Here is a 17335-nt window from a genome sequence, read left to right as displayed (position 1 = left end):
AGGACTGGAGCATTGAGTCCATTCAGAGATGACTTAGAAGAAAAGTTCTAATGATCTACTTCCTGAAAAAAAGCCACTGAAAACCCTGTGGAGCGAGGGCCCACTCTGACATCCTCGTGCACAGAGTTGCCGCGAATCAGAATCTACTGGATAGCAACTTGCTTTTTCACGTGCATGTTTTTTTAATGGCAGTTTATATTCTAGAAAATCATTATTGACCCTGTAAGGAAAGCAATCATTAAATATCCTACAGATAGAATTCTTTATTTAAGGGATAAACTTGGCTTGACAGAATACAGCAGGCGAACAAAAACCCACAAGTATTAAAACTGTCTTTCCTACGTTTGCCTTGGACAATTATCAGTGTTGGAAAGATACCCAGAAAGTGTGCTTTATTGATCAATGGTGGTTTTTCTCCCCTAGAGATTTCCAACACACATTTCCATGTTTTCCTTAAAGTTTAAAAAAAAAGAAAAATATTTTCACTTTATTCTCTCTTAATTTCAACTATGCAATACCTTCCCTCGGTGCTAACATTGAAACCGTAGCCTCTTTTTCTTTCCTTCTTGACGTCATTACTTCTCGAATTTTGTTGAAATTAGACAGAATTTCATTTCCTTTGTTATGTGCAATGCATCTTTTTTTTTTTTTTTTAGTTCAAGGATCGCTTGTTGGCCTTAGGAGTGTTTTCCAGTCCAGTCTGTTGTGGCACCCCGCCCTGGCCCCAAAGTCCACTTTCAGCATTCCTTGGGGACCTTGCTGCTCCATTCCCTTGCTGTTCCGCTGCACTCCCCCAGTGCTTTGCCTCGGTGTGGTGGGATCAGGTCAGGTGCAATTCCCACACTGTGTCTCCGGTGCTGTCCCCTGTAGGGCCATGGTTCAGTGAGGAGCATCATGTCTCATAGTGGGGCCAGTGCAATGCATCTTATTTTAAGAATATTTTCCTCGAGTTTGCACCAAGCACCTTAATCACACTAACAGTTATTTAGACAGTGCATAACACCCTTTACAGAGCTTATTATTCAGAATATTAAGAGGTAGAAGAAAAGCTGTTACTGAATTTTTTTCCCAGAAGAATAAATGGATGGTATACTTTCTAATTCCAACATGTACTATTAAGGAACATAATTGATGATGTCTAGGTTAGATGCAGGTAATATCACACAAAGAGAAAATTCAAGTAAAGAAGCCACAAAGTCACAAGCCCCTGAGTCGGGAACAGAGTAGCAAACAAAAAATTGATACTTCTGCCTCATTTTGCTAGCAATGGGGATTGGAGGGGCTTGGCAGGAAATGTCAGAAAGCTCTGTTCCTGTCTGAAAGTGCTGTTTTACTAAGAGGTAGAGAAGAAATGGAGAAGATTCTATTATTTGTAATCATTTTACATTATTTTGCACGGCTTTGAATTTTTAGTTCCTTTCCCAAGTTCCTAGTGTGGAAAGCCTGCCATATGCTCCTCCTGCCTAGAGGGGCCCGGAGCAGAAGAGAATGGGTGGATTGGTGAAGCCTTGTTCAAGCAACTTTTGGCCAGGACACTGCCAGACACCAAATGATTAGCTGGTGGCGCTGCTGTTTGAAATCCACTTACCCACTTAGGATACTGATGATTCAGGTCTTTCTGGTAGATGTATAGAAATTTGCAACCAATATACTAATAGCATGTATGTAAACAAATAATGGCAGTTAAAATAACTTTTATATCTTTGCTATTCTAACAGGTAATAAAATATGAAGGGATTTTACAAATTCATGACATAGGTATCACTCCTTTCATCTAAAGAGCCCTGGAATAAATTTGGGGATATGAAATGCTTGTCTTATTTGTCTATAACAGGACTGAGAACAAATTAAATATCACGTGGTTTAGTCAATTCCTAAATAAAAAACAAGCCACATTAAAAAATACTAGTATAAGTTGGCTGTTTTAGAAATGCCTTGAGCAAATATTTCTTTGTCATTCTCAAAACTAGAGAATTTACCCCTCGACAAGTAATTTCCTATCCCTCCCCGCCATTCACCCACCCACCCCCCAACCCCACACATACCACCAGATTTAGTCATGATGAGCGCTAGTTCAGTGAAAGATGAAATCTTGCATCTCAAGTTGCAAACAAAAGGAAACAGATATATCAAGCCACACTGAGTGTTCTTCAGCATCTTACATTACTTCAGAATGTGTAGAACTCTTAGATTAAGTAATGAACAATTAGTGGGAGTCACTCAGCTGATATACAAGATACATGTTCATGTTTAACTAGACTAAGCTGTACCAGTCACCCCTACTTCTTAAATTACAGTAAAATGTTGGGTCCCAAGTAATATGTGTTACACAGTAGGCATCAAAATCAAATCTACAAGCAACAACTTGGCTGGCTTTATTTATTCAAGAAAAGTATTTGAACCTATCAGTGCTTTTTTTTGTTTTTGCTTTTTTACTGTAGTGGCTCCTATTAACCCACAGTGACTCTATAGGAGAGAGTCAAACTGCTCCTGTTTCCAAGACTAAATGTCGATGGCAGCAGAATGCCTCCTGCTACTTATGGATTGCCTGGTGGGTTCAAATCACCAGTCTTGCAGTTAGCAACCCAAGGCTTAACCAACCACAGCACCAGGGTTCCTACGGTGGCTAATGAGGGACTGGTTATCAAAGTAGTTACCAGTTGCTATTGAGTTGATCCCTTTTAGACGTACATCATCAACTCTTTCTTCTGAGGGGCCAACGTCTCGGCCTGAACTTGACCTCCTAACGGTCTAGTTAGTAGCCAAGAGTTTCATCATTTGCACTATCCAGTCCCTCTGATGTGACTGAGAGTTCCTCAAAGGGGTGGCCTATGATATAAGTAGATGCTGTGGGAAAGCTTCTTTGCTTTTAACTGGGTCTGCCTCATGCATCTGGCTCATCTATTTCCAGTTCTTCGGACTTAAGCCAATAGCCTATCTTAGTGCATGCTGATGCTGGGAGCCATCATGGCCTGCCATGGCAAGCTGGTATTCATTCTGCCTGTCCAGTGACAAGCCTGACCTGCTGACTTTATATAGGTGAATTAGGTCAACCTCTGGTTCATTGACCTCTGCATCCACCAGTCTGCCCCACCCCACCTGCTTCACCACCCTGATTCTTGTTGTCAGCTTCCCTGGCTTAACGTGGACTGAACTTACTTCTACAACCATAGAAGCCATCTCTTGATAGAAATCTCTTTTCCTGCATACAAACACGTACACATGTCACTGGTTTGGTTTCTCTCAAGAACTCAACCTAACTCACCATCTGTATCATAAATATTGGTACGGCACTAGTATGGTCATGGTCTCTTTCTTTACCAGAGGAAGAAAAACGAGCTGAGAAATAATTTAGTTTTTATTCAAAGGTCGAACTAGATTTCATGTAATTTATTCTAGTCTCAAACAAATGACCAATACAAATTGAACTCTAAAAAAATACTTGTAAGCAAGGGAGTTTATTATGAATATATTTATTTGTGAAAACATTATTCTAAGGCAAGGTCATGTGTCTGAAAAACATTCCAATTTCGTAACAACCTATGTCATCAGCAATATACAACTAGATAGCCAGTCACCACATTTTGTTTCTCAGCCCACATTTCTGGGTCAGTGAATTTGTTTTTAAGTAATTTATTTAAATTAGGTGATGGTTTACAGAACAGATCATCAGTTTTACATCAATAATTCATGCACATTTTTGTTTTAACTCATCCATTGTAATTCCCTGAATGTCCTATCCCTTAGCCTACTACTTCTCTGTGCTCGATTCCAGTCCCCCTTCTTCCCTAGCCTGCTGAAATTTGTCCTTGGGTAAATGCTGTTCTTTTGATCTTAAATAATTGAATAAGCGAACACGGAGGTGAGCGCAGCTCTAAACACGGAGGTCCATCGTCTCGGGCCCCTCTGTCTACCTGGCCAGTAAGTCCTGTCTTGTATGATTCTGAGTTCTGCTGCACATGGTTCTTCCACTTTATTCAAGACCTCTCGAATGTGACCCTTTCCAGAGCAGCTGGTAGTGGTCGCGGGCGTGCCAGTGGCTTTTGGCTGAGGGGAATTTTGCCCACCGAGGCAGTATCTGGAGATGTTCTCGGTTGTCACAACTAAAGTAGAGGTGGTACAGGCATTTTGTGGACAGAGGCTGGTGACACTACCAGACATCCTATAATGTACAAGGCAGCCTCCCCTTCCCTGGCCACCAACCCAATCGATAATTATCCAGTCCAAAATGTCAAGCGAGCCGAGGTTGAGGAGCCCTGCTCCACACGGACATCTAAATTACAGCAGTAGAAAGGCAGCATGCTATCTGTGAGCCTCGTATCTTAAGGGGAGCCACATTAATTCTCCGTGGCTGTGAGTCTTGGACATAGCCTCAAGATCTTCAACGCTTCAAACTGTGCTTAAGAAAATGGCTCTGCGGGACCAGAGAGAGGAGTGTCAGTCCTGCAGCAGTCCGCTCATTACAGAATCAGGAGAACCCCATCACTGCTCTGCTGGTAGGAAAGGTGTGTTGGTTGAATCACAAGGAAGAAGAAATCATAAAAGGTTCACCCAGTGACACTGACAAGTGGCACACCTTTGTTGTTGGGAAATTAACCAGAAGACTCAAACTAGTAGCCACTGAGTCTTTTCCAACTCCTGCTAGGCCACGTGTGCAGGGGAGGCCTGCACTTCCCAGGGTCCTCAAGGCTGTGCCAAGCAGATTGCCAGGGTTTCACTCAGAGATGCCCCTGGGCGGATGCAAACCACCAGCCTTTTAGTGTATAGAGGCGCAGGAACTACTTGTACTACCCAGGGATTCTGTTGAGAATTTAGGAGACAGAAAACTCAGGTCCTTTGTTTTAAAGGAAAGTGTCTCAGATAGTCTGTAAGCTAGAAGTAACATCAACAGGTTTGGTAACTGGCAAGGATAGTAGGGAACCAAAAGACTGCTGACACTGCAGGGCTTTGAATGTTTGTTTACCACATCTAACCAATCAGAGCCGTCCTATGATGTGTATCTTTGAATAAACCTTTTAAAGACCGTGTGTGAAGGATGTGGCATGAATGGATGTCATCTGGTCAAGCCCGACTAACAAAAGGAGGAAATCTCATGAAGCCTGACATAGAGTTAATAGCAAAGTGGGTTCGAGATGCATGGGAAGACATTCCAGAAGACATGGTGCGACGTGCCTTCCAGAAATGTAGTATTAGTAATGCTATGGATGGCAGTGAAGACTGTGCTTTGTATGAAAATGACAGCAGTGATGGTGATGACGGCGATCTCAGTGAGGACAGCGTCTAGGATGACCTCATACCAGCTGAAGCTCTGCATGGGGGTACGGATGATGATGAGGAATCCAGTTTTGAAGGATTTTAACTTTTTACATTTTAGCTTGGTTGCGGATTGAGCTCAGGGAATAGTACTCTTAAGGTATTATTGTTGATACCTTATTGTTTTTGTTGAACCTATTTTTCACTTACTGTGCTGGTTTACTAATGTTAAATGACTTGTCCTTTTATTTATGTTTTTTATTTAAAATAAATATTTAAGTACATTACCCCACTGATGTCTCAATTTTTAGTCATTTTATTTTCATTTGTTTTGATTATTGAAACTCACCAATAGCTTCTGCATTTTCCACCCTAGGCTTACACTCGAGTCAGCTTATATTCGAGTATATATGGTAAATCAAAGCTCAGCTATAGGAGCAGTGGGCCTCGCCCTGGCCCCAGTCTGGCTCTTTGTTGTGTGATTACAGGCAAGGCTCATGCCTTCTCTGTAAGACTGGGACCCGGCATGAACTCTGTACGATTCCCTGTAATTCAATATCTCATTCAGTCGTCTTCTCATGATCTGCCTCTGCACACAGGGATTCAGACAACTTTGTAACAGGATGCCAATGATGTACATTTATTAATTTGCAATTGTTTTGAACAAAGGGATATAGACATGTTGGAGTAAATAGGAAACCCTTAAATTTGATAATTGCGTATAACAAATCTGGGCTCAAACATGAATGCTTCCTCTGAAGAGGTTTGGATGTTTAAAATCCAAATCGTTTCTTTTTATACACTTATTCTGAACAAGCTTAGAAGCCCTTTTAACACGTACTGCCTAGGATTTACAGCAGCGAACATTCACTTCCGACAACGAAGCTCCTCAGTGCCTTCCACACAGGACAGATGGGTCTCCACTAGCTAATAGCCCTCCAGGTGGTGCTGACACCGCACATATTTGAATATTCCTCTCTGTGGGAAATAGAAATGTAACTTCTATACTTATCTCGGCCTGCTGACAGCCTGCTACTAAGCCTTTTTCCACAAGCCTGTTTTTTCAAAGACCTAAAGTTAAATCTCTCAGACAAAATATGCAAACAAGGCAGGTAAAAACTGCAGTCAAATTCTGTAGCTCTGGTTCATGTCTTGGTAACAGCTACCCACCCGGCCGGCTGCTAGCCTTTTGTGTATTCTGCGCTGGTGCTGGAGAGCCGTCTGCCGGGGAGGGAATGTCTGCGCTCCAACAGTTACATCTTCAAAAAGGCCACCTGCGAAAGGAAGCAAAACTCACCAACGTTACTTACACAACACACTGACATGACGGGCTGCACATCAGATTAGAACCTAGTATAGCTGGTCAGTAAGAACACAGACTGGTCCAAGAAGAAAACAGACTCCTTTAGTAGGCCAGACATTAGCATTTTATAGCAGGAGCCAAATGGTCTTTCCTCCTTTTTTTAAGTGAGCCACCTAGTAATTAAAATGATTCAATCAAATTAAATCAAAGGAAAAATATTTAATGGGCAATAAAGTTATATTACTATGAAGTAATCCATCACCCCCCCCCCCTCCATTGGCTCAAACTACTGTTTTGGATCTTGCATAAGCACAGATCAGAGTCTCAAAGGTAATCAATCCCAGTCCCTCCTCAATACCAGTAATTACACCAGCCTATTCTCAGGTTGTAACAATACTTTCAGACAGTACTTTTAATCATGGTCAAGTATACTTACTGTACTTGTTAGCAGACATTTGTCTTAAAACCTAATGTTTGGAAAAGTTTCAATTCATATATCCCTATGTACAAAATATTACAGACTATTCAATGAGGCCCAGATCAAATGCATAAAATTTCCCAATAGTTTTGATAACAGAACATATTAAACATAATAAAGGCAATCATGAAAACTTGGAGATCCTTAATCCATAGCAAAATATACTGGAGATATATTGCTAATTTTAGGAAGCAAATATAGATTAGAGATAAAGATGGAAAGTGTGGGAAGATGGGGAAGTTTGACTGGGTTCTTTTGTGGGGAGATAACATTCTACTCATTAAGAGACAAAATACAAAGAAGCCCACCAAGACCATTAAGAAAGTTGGTTCTCGGATCCAAAAATGAAGTCAAAAGGCATGCTCTGAAAGATGCTGTGTGGGGAATAGACGAAGGAGATGTATGCCGACGAACACATTTGCTTTATTTTGAGTAGTTCAGAAATGTTACTCTTCATACAGTGCTGGCAAGAAAGGCACCTGCTGGGTTTCCACATCTAGTTCTGTAATCAGCACAACACCAGCATTGAAGGGCAGGCAAAGAAAATGATTGTTCCCCAAGTAAAAGTAAACACAGACAATTGATAGAACTCCAAACCTTATTGTGAAGATTACATGAGATAAATGAATATGAAAACGCATGTGTTTCTGCCCCTTAACTGATAACAGAGAATAAGAGCCCATGAATGTTTCAGATAATAAAGACCTTGAATTCAAAAGAGACTGGGAGGGCAAGGCAGGAAATGATTCTACAATTGCAGGGGATGAAGGCTTGTGTGTTCTTGTCATTCACTGTGACTAGCCTCCTGGGACAAGAAACTCACCCTCTTTCAAAGAATGCAAACCACTACTTCAGAGACAGAAAAATGATGGATGAAAATTCTGAAAATTGCTATGTTCTGGAATATTCCAACCAGGAACTACTCAGAACAGCAATAATAAAAGTAGTTGTAGTTATGAATGTTAGCTCTAGAATCTGACAAATCAGTGACATGCCACAAGTCCCTGGTGGTGATTTTGTCCCGCAGGGATGTGAGCCACTGTAGAGACCTCTTAGGTGGTCACAACTGGGAGACGGGTGCTATTGGAGTCTAGTGGGTCCAGGTCAGGATGGTAGCAGACATTCCACAATGCGCACAGGACAGCTCTCATGCCCAACAAAGAATTGCCTCGCCCAAACTGTGCACAGTGCTGAGGTTGAGAAATACTAATCATATAGACATAGGTTTTACAACCAGCCCCCTTTACTGTGTAGCCTGTGAAGGGTATCAGACTCTTTAAACTTTTCTTTTCTGATCTGCAAAATGAGAATTATCACAAGACCCAACTGGAACCTGTATAATATTTTATAGTATGTAGAGCCTATTTGGTTTGTTCAGCCTCAGCACAGTGCTGTCTGTGATTTAGGCCAATTATGTACTTGTACCTATGTTTTGAAAGCAGAAACTCAGAAAAAGCATGGACTTCCTCAGGTTACAAAGTTATGGAGTAACAGCAGTGGGATTCCATCATCATCATCTAGTCCATGCCAACTCATAGCCATGAACCCTGGGTGCGAGTAGAAACTAACCTGTTAAGGGAATTGAAAGCCTTTCTCTTGAGGCGAGTTTCGAACTGCTGACCTTTCTCATAATCACTCTGTCACTAATTCCCGAGCTGTGCTCTTCCCACTATAAGTTGACATACAAATGTGACGAAAGTGCAGAAGCTTTGTTGTTCTGAGTTGCTGTGGAGCTGATTCCATTCAGGGGACCCGTGTGCAGAGCACAATGCTCCACGGGGTTTCCTAGGTTTCCACCTTTTGAAAGGGAATCTCCACGCCCAACTTGAAGTGTCTCTGGGTGGATTCCAAACCACCAACTTCTCTTGGTTAGGAGCCCAGTGCTTAACCATATGCGCCACTCTAGGGAGTTTCTGTCTCCAACATTAGCAGCGTTCTCTTCTTTGGCATGCCTGTGAATGCAACCTAAAGATGGGCAACTATATTAGAGGCCTTTTAATCTGATTAAATTTAGTAATATAAAATGGAGATCTCTATATTGGAGAGAGAAAAGAAGGAAACGTTCAAAATGTGTCCTAAGATGTCTTCCTTCATCTCTAACTTTTAACAAGAAAACTCCTAACAAGAAACTGCCCTCATCCTTGGGAACAGGCACTAGCCAGTGCACTGTAGCGTCTTTTGATTGAAAACACGCTGGGCTAACATGTGCTAGAGGCTGGGTTTGTGTCCCCTAGCTTTTATCCATGACAGGAGAAATTGCTTTCCTAAACTGCCATTCCTTGTAAGAGAGGAGAATTTCATTTTGTTCCACTACACTAACAAAAACCTCTGTGTTTCAGCTTGTTTAGTGTTAGTCTCAAAGTAGAAGTTTGCCAGGCTTCTCGGACCACACGGGTGTGGGTGCAGCTCCAGCCCCGTTGTTACATCTCTGGAAACTAGAATTACAAAAGCGGAGATAACTGCTAAAAAGGAGAGAGGGCTTCCTCCGGATTCGCTGTAACATTTGACTCTATGATTGTGCACCTGAAATGTGGGCAGTTAGGAACTGAAGAAGAGAATAATTTAAGATGTTTAACAGTAATATGCTTTGAGTCATTGTCTAAAAGCAATTTTCTTAAGCCACAATAAACAGGGCATATGTTTTATAATACTTTAATATCTATAGGGGCTTTCAAAAGCTCATGGGAAAATTCCTTATCTTTTAATTCCATTTTCCCATAAGCTTTTGGAAGTTTCTTCATATACGTGCAGTATGCTAAATACTTTCATTGATCTTTTCCTTAGATAACAAATATTATTCACTTTATTCAACATAGACTCGGAATTCAATCAATAAAAAGACAAACTGTCAAGGCAGGCTGCACAAGATAAAATTAGCATTTTTTAAAAGCAACTTGAAGTGCTTTGGGTTGTGCTGAATAAGACAGATAAAACTGTAAAATACTGAAAAATGTGAGTTTCATATTTATTGGGGGCCTTTAAAATTCTTTAGAAGTAGGTATTATACACAGATGAATCCCTTTTAACAGACACTGTAGACTTAAAACAATAAAATGATGCCTTAAATATTTCCAGGCTATTGCTAGTGCTGCTGGTGTACTGTGCGGTCAAGTTGGTTTAAGACTCCCAGGGACTGCCTGTAGAACTGCCCGGAAGGTTTTCGTGGCTGCAGTCTTTATGGAAGCAGATCATGACGGCTCTCTCCCGTGGAGCCCCTGTGTGTGTGAACCACCAACTTTCGAGGTGGCAGGCAAGAGCTGAGCCATGGTACCACCAGGGTTTCTTCACATTTGGCTTCTATCCTCAAGGTCAGAAATTCAAAACAAGTTGCCGTTCCAAGTGAGAGAGACAGGGATTTATGCTCTTATAAACAGAGTCTCAGAACCGCCGAGGGGCAGTTCTACCCTGCCCTATAGGATCACTATGATGGCAATGAGTTTGATTTCTGTTTTTGGTTCTTCAAAGTTATGTTCTGGAATAGATTGTCTTCAGGGATGGAAGAGGAGAGCATTATTCTTGCTTTAAAATCCACTTCCTAAGTGCCAAGCTTCATTAAAAAGTACACACTATAAATACAAATATTACAATGGATAATAATGTAAAATGAATATTTATCCCATTTATCAAATATATTTGATGTCTTACAGCAGCATTAGAATTAACCTTTTGCTGTTGCGGTTGTTGATTTTCTTTTTGCTACCTCACTACTCCAGCATTGGTCAGCACCAGAGTGATAACACCAGCAACTCAACGTTTTTCCCTCTGGGCTGGCTGGCTTCATTCAGTCACTCGTTCCTCCTGCATGCCAGTGGTCACAGACCGTACTGAGACGAAGGGACTTTCTCATGGTGCTGGCCTGTGAGCAATGAGAGGATGCGAATACAGTGGGGTGAGTGTAAGCTGATGTCTAACACCGACTGAGGCCAGAAAGAGTTATGCAAGGAACCGACACGCCTCGCACTGTGTTCTGAAAGAGATCATATTCCGCTAATTCTGCCTTTGGGAGGTCCAGAAGCAGAGTGTGCACACACGTGGAGAGGATGGCTTGCTAAACACATGACTAGCAAATAGAGGATGAACAAAAGTGCATAGGTGTGCCAAGCAGTGCAGAGAAGAATATGCCCTTTTGAATAACTGGACCAGCTAGACTACATGAATACCCGTGTCGCCTTCAAACCATAAACAGTTTCTGCATAAATTCTATACATGTTTCTTATGCAAAGGATCATGAAAAAGTAGGGAGCGAGGAAATGTGAAGATCTGCCCATTCATTGAAACGTTGACCTCCTGCCTTCCTTAAACCACGACACAATGCGATACTTTATCTGCAAATTAAAAGTGTACCACTTCTTACCTGAGAAACAGTCTGTTCAGCACAGCTATGTTTCTAGTGGACACCTATGTCACACGCCAGTAGCAACATTTACAGTATATGAAGCACCATAAAAGAGATGTGTGTGCAGAAGAAAGCGCCAGAGGGACCTAAGGCTTCCTAAGCGCTACATTGGGATGAAAATACAGACAAATGCCAGTTACCAATCTTGATCCTGTTCCTCCAGAAAGCAAAAAGAAACTAAAAAGAAACTTCTCCTTTCAGAAGAAGCAGGGTATGGGTCATATTTGCATTGGCTGGTGCTGTCAAAGCTGTACAGACTAAGTACTTCTTACCCAATGACTGACACCTCAGTAGTACATTCAACAGCAAAGTTAGTACCTTTCTTAAGGATGGCAAGCCATGGGACAAATGTTTGCATGGTAACATTCTTTAGGAGATCTCCCTCTCTCTCTCTCCTTCCAGCACAACGCCTATTTGTAAGGAAATAATCCCATGATACCAATACAGAAGGTAGGTGTGAAAATGCACAATATGAAATAGTGCTGCAATGATAAACAAACTTCCCCTCACACATCAAAAAAGTCCCTTTAATTTCTGATTTCTAGGGACTGACTCTCTGTGGGGAGGAAGGAACTTGATGAGCGCAAAGGCAGCCCCACTGCAGCTCTAGACTGGAGGCAGGTTTTGAAATCAGCACCACCCTGATGGCAGAATATTGACCAAATGAGCTTATTCAGAAACAGAGTTACAAGAGCTAAGGAATGAAGGAAGAAGACAGTGCTCGCTGTCTATACTCTGAAGTCATTGAGATGCAATAAATTGTGACATTAGCAGAAAATCTATTTTAATAAAATAACATTTCAAGAAAGTCACGTTCATTCATATCTATGTTTCTTAAGACTAGGAAACATGGGTATCGAATAAGACAAAGATACATTATACTAAGGATATTGGTACAATTAGAAATTCTAAAAGGGACATGAATCCACATGTAGGAGAAAAAAATAGTTGTCGATGATAGCACATGACTGGTTTCTGCCATGTAAACAAATTTATTTCAGTGATATTTCCATTTTAAAATGTCTATTTAACTGTAAATATCATTTTTCTGAGAGCCACAACCAAAGAAGAAACTTATTTTCTCCATGTAAAATACCTTCTGACCCAAGGTCAGAATGGAAGAAATAGGCAGTGAGTTTTGGCTGGTGGATCCCGCGAGTTCAGTGGGAAAGTGGCAGGAGGACATTAAACAGGCACAACGAGACCCTCTACTGAGTGGCCTGCAGGCACATGTGCACATGTCAACTTGGAAGAGGGCACAATAGTTTTTAGGAAAAAAACCAGAAGACCCCAAAAGGTCACAGCCACCTATGGAAAGAGTCCTCAACAATTTAATCTCCTCTCCGAATTGCTTTACTTCTGTGGGTGGGTAGACAAATCAAGACTTGCATTGCCGACTCTCTTGCCTTAACGGTATATGACTCACACGGAGGGAGCCACGGGGATGGGCTATCAAGGCGAGGGCATGGAAATGCCGCAGGAATGCTTCTGCTCCCGGAGCGGTCCAGAAACTTCACCGCCCGAAACCCAACCCCACGGCCTTGCAGTCAGTGCGGACTCCTACCAACCCACAGATTGATAAAACTGTTCAGAACTTAATTCACAAACGCACACAAACTAGTACATCTGTATATTTGGGGAAATCTGAGTAAGACCTGGGGATCAGAGCAATGTTAATCTGCTCCTTGTGATACTGCAGTTCTACAAAATGTTGACCTAGGGGGGATGGAACAGAGTGCACACAACCGTCACTGTGTTATTTCCTAGGCATGATCATGTACATTTGTCTCAATAAAATTTCAAATTAAAGAGTAATGTTACAACAGTGAGAAAATGATCTTATCTACTTTATTTCAATCCAACTACCTCTAGATGCAGCTTTGAGAAGCATTATTAAAAGCCTTGCTCGCACTGATGTTCTGGTCAATAGATCCCTGGAATGAGTTTATCCGCAGAAGGATCTGTGTAAGGATATACGTTTATTTTGGTGTGTGTTCTGAAGTAGATGGCTGTAGTGAGACAGATTTATATTTAACATGTGGTAGGCTGATAGACTGGCATTAAATGCTTAGGTTACACACAATACCATCATAGATCGTAAATTGTTAATTAAGTTCTTAGTCTAAAAAGCCCACTAAGTACACGTCTTTGCTTCTTTATTGCCATAGAACAAATAATAAGGAAAGATTTTGGCATTTTTTAATAACCTAAAATGTGTCAGCAAATCTTCCAGTTGCATACTAGGCACTCAAAAAATATTTTTTCAGACTGAATACATTAGATTAAAACTTATGTTACTCTTAAAAGTAATATTAACTTTAAAAAGGTTTGGGAAACAGGAAAAAAAGAACCATATGCCATAATACTCTACATAATTGTCACTTGGGCATATTTCCATATAATTTTAAGATCTCTTCTTAATATATTGTCAGATATGCAAATTTTATGCTATAAATATTTTTGTTCTGCTCCATCTTTATTCTTATTTTAATTGCTAAAAAGTGATCCATCCTAACTTAATTCCTTCAAATTTTGATTTCCACCAGATCTGTTAATATCATAATACTGAAATAAAAATTCTGCTAATGTATTTTTCATATTTTACAATGCTATGTTACGATAGTACCAGATAAGGTATTACTAGATCGAAAGTTATGGGTACTTTAATTTAGTACTCAACTTTATCCATTGATAATGCCATTGGCATTTGACTTCAAGAAAAATAACAAAACAAACTACTGCTAATTTCATAAAAGAAATAGTGATACTTTGATGTTTTTGTCTGGAGCTAATAAGAATGAGTTTAAAGATTTCCTAAATTTTATTGTTTAATAATTGTTTTTCTTTTTAGTTGTTGACAGGATTTATCTTTATCTTTTACTGGTTGACAGGATTTCTGTTTGGTTCTTTTAACAGTGTGCATAAGGTCTTTAATATGTGTTAAGAGGTATTGATGCCATGAATAAATTGTCAGACAAGGTCTTGTTTCCCTAAATTCTTGTAAAACACATTTGCATTAAATAACTAATTTAATTGCCCTCAAATTTTAAATGAGAAACAAGAGTCTAAGAATTTGCATAAAGATTACTCCCCACCCTAACCTGGTACGGGGCTCAGTTTCAGTTTGTAAGAGGGCTTTGTCTTCAGTGTGGTGGGCATTTCCCAGACAGACTCACCGACATCTAATCATGTTGTCAGCGGACAAATGCTGTGTTACCCTTAGTTCAGGAAGGAACCCAGACTCGTTTAATGGTAAGTCAGATTTAGCAGCAGTTGGGACTCTTGGATTAGAAAAAATCTCTCTGAACGTTCTCACTGTAACTGTTAACTCCTACTGGCTTTCCGAAAGGAATTCAGAGGGAGAGAGCAGATAGAGAATGGCAAATTCAGGTCCATCTTGTAATAGGAAAAGGTGCGCTGGTGGTCCAGTGGTTAAGGGTGGTGGTCGGAGCCCCGGGAGCTCTGCAGAAGAAAGCTGTGGCCGTCTGCTCCCGCAGGTTATGGTCCAGGAGACCGTCTGGGGCAGTTCTTCGTCTGGCCGGCCGCTGTAAGTCGGAATCCACTAGACGGGAATTGGTAGGCGTGTGAAGAAGAAATTCTTATTTCATTTGGGGAGAAAGCTGCTGGTAGATGAGAAAGCTCACAGCACAGGTGAGAAATGGGCCTGGGTCTCAGAAAGGAAGTTTTGTAAGAAAGTTACAAAACCATGATGAGGTCTACTGGCACAACTTAATTAGTTCAGAAAACACGGGGGGAAAGATTTTGACCTGAAATAATCAAATAACAAAAAGGGACCAAGGTGGGACTAGATACTTAATTTCCTTAGCCATTTAATATTTAGGCATCACTTTGAAAATATAATATTTAAAGTCATGGAAATCCTCAAAAAGGAAAATATGCTAATATAGCCACTTACAACATAAACACCCTGTATTACTTAAGCCTGTCATTGGAACTTGTTGAAAATAAACTAAGGTTATTCAAATGCGATGAACCTCTTTATCATAAAGACAGCATTCGGGATGGTTTGAGGCCTTGGAACTACAAAATGAAGCCAAGGTCAGCTCATACACAGCACACATCAAAGAGGGCAGTGGTGCGACAGTTGACCCCGTGCCCCAGCTCTCTCACTTTCTAAAGGACTCTTCTTGGGGCCCTTCTACCTCATGATGGCCCTGTGTGGGTCAGAGCAGAACTGTGCGCCATCGGATTTTCAATGACCGAGGGTTTGGAGGGTAATTGCCATTTTCACGGCATGTCTTGATGGACTCAACATGTAAGCTTTTGGTTAGCAGCTAAGGACATTAACTGCCTGTACCACTCACGGCTCGAGCTGCAGAGAGTAAAGACAGCCTCTTAAACACAAAGGGGCTCTGGGTTGAGAACTGAGCACATAGCAACCAAGGGTTGTTAATGCTCAAAGTGGTAAAATCTAAGAGAACCATCTAAGCTCCTTGAGAAACAAGAACTGGGTGGACACCAGTTGATAGAAATTAACAGGAAAAGGAGAATTGGCGATAGAGTGCATTAAACAGAGGGATTCGTGTGAGAAGGTAGCACTCTGAACAGTTAGAGGCTGTGATAGAGCAGAGAAGCAAAACTGCTTGAGTCCCCGCCCTGCTAAAAGACCTTTGGGAGTCTCAGCTTCCTCTTGTAAAGTTCACTGGTGGTTATAGAGATTAGTGATAAAGGAATAAATTGCCCAGAAAGCCCTGACATTGAACAGGTTCTCAATAAATTGAAGAACTTATTATTCCTGTGTCTAAAATCTTATTTGTTTTAAAGCTTGCTAAAAATATATCTATCTGCTCTTCAGAATGAATCTATGTTTCTTTAATTGTTTATTTTCAAAGTAAGTGTCACAAATGACTGACTGTGCACATAAACATCCAAGGTGTAAGTAAGGCTTTTCTTGTGTGACTCTATAGTAGTAGCAGTCTTTACCAGAGACAGGTACTGAAATTGCAAATATGGCAACTGAAGAAAAAGCTGCAAACGTATAGTGTGTAGGGGGGATCTGAGGTATGTAATAGGCAGTATTCTTCGGGGTTCAAACCACCAGATCCTTAATTAACATAAGCCACTCCCCAGAAATTCAGCCCCAAGATAACTTTTAATACATGAAACTATGTGTCTGAATTTACAGTAATGAAGCACTCCCCAAATAGATCCAACTTGCTTCGTAACATTAACTGGAAAGAGGAGCCTGGACAATTACTCACCAAGCCATGCTGTGAAACAGTGGAAATGGGTGGACATAAATACAACCTATAACTACTCGATTGGATTCATTGTACATTGGAATTTTCTGGCTATTGGGGCGTGAGTACTTGTAAACAACTGAAGCTCAACTGCATTTGGTTGGGAATTACTAGCATCAGCAGTGCAGTCCGACAATCATTGGGCTGCTAAACTGCAAGGTTGGTAGTTCAAAACCACCAGCCATCCTCTGGGAGAAAAATGGAGGTATTTGCTCCCATACAGATTCACAGCCTTGGAAATTCTATATAAAGTCATAAATAACTGTCAGAAAATGCTGGCCTCTAGTTCACTAAGTCAGTCTGTCCGGCTCAGGAAGAAGGACATACATATTTTCTAGTACAACATGACAATTCATGCAAACTTTCTGCCTTACCTTCCTCATCTGTAAAATGGGGTTTGCTTCTCTCTTAGGTTGTTCAAGGATTGACTCAGATACTGCAATTTCAGTGACAACTGCTCTTTCCCCTTCAGGCCCAAAGCCTTCCTCCACCTACCTCACGGGTGTTTGAAATTCACGTCTACAGAGTTGCAAACTTAACATTAAATATCAGGTGTCTTTTGTAGCAAAATGTAAAATAACTTGTTAAAGATTAAAGTATTCTAAGAGGAGAAATAGAACTCTATTAGCTGAAGAGAGCATAAA

The 17335-nt window shown here is 40.9% G+C and overlaps 1 protein-coding gene across 1 annotated transcript in view; it reads right to left on the bottom strand.

Moving 5' to 3' along the window:
• Window positions 1-3453: 3453 nt before the first annotated feature.
• Window positions 3454-17335, bottom strand: part of UBE3D (ubiquitin protein ligase E3D) — a 178412-nt gene continuing 164530 nt past the window's right edge. The window contains exon 10 of the mRNA XM_075554833.1: window positions 3454-6527. Coding sequence (XP_075410948.1) covers window positions 6507-6527 — 21 coding nt within the window. The 3' untranslated portion in view covers window positions 3454-6506. The remainder of the gene's footprint in view (window positions 6528-17335) is intronic.

The sequence above is a fragment of the Tenrec ecaudatus genome, chromosome 7, assembly GCF_050624435.1.
Source record: "Tenrec ecaudatus isolate mTenEca1 chromosome 7, mTenEca1.hap1, whole genome shotgun sequence".
Taxonomy (NCBI): Eukaryota; Metazoa; Chordata; class Mammalia; order Afrosoricida; family Tenrecidae; genus Tenrec; species Tenrec ecaudatus.
This window is presented reverse-complemented; position numbering and strand designations above follow the sequence as displayed.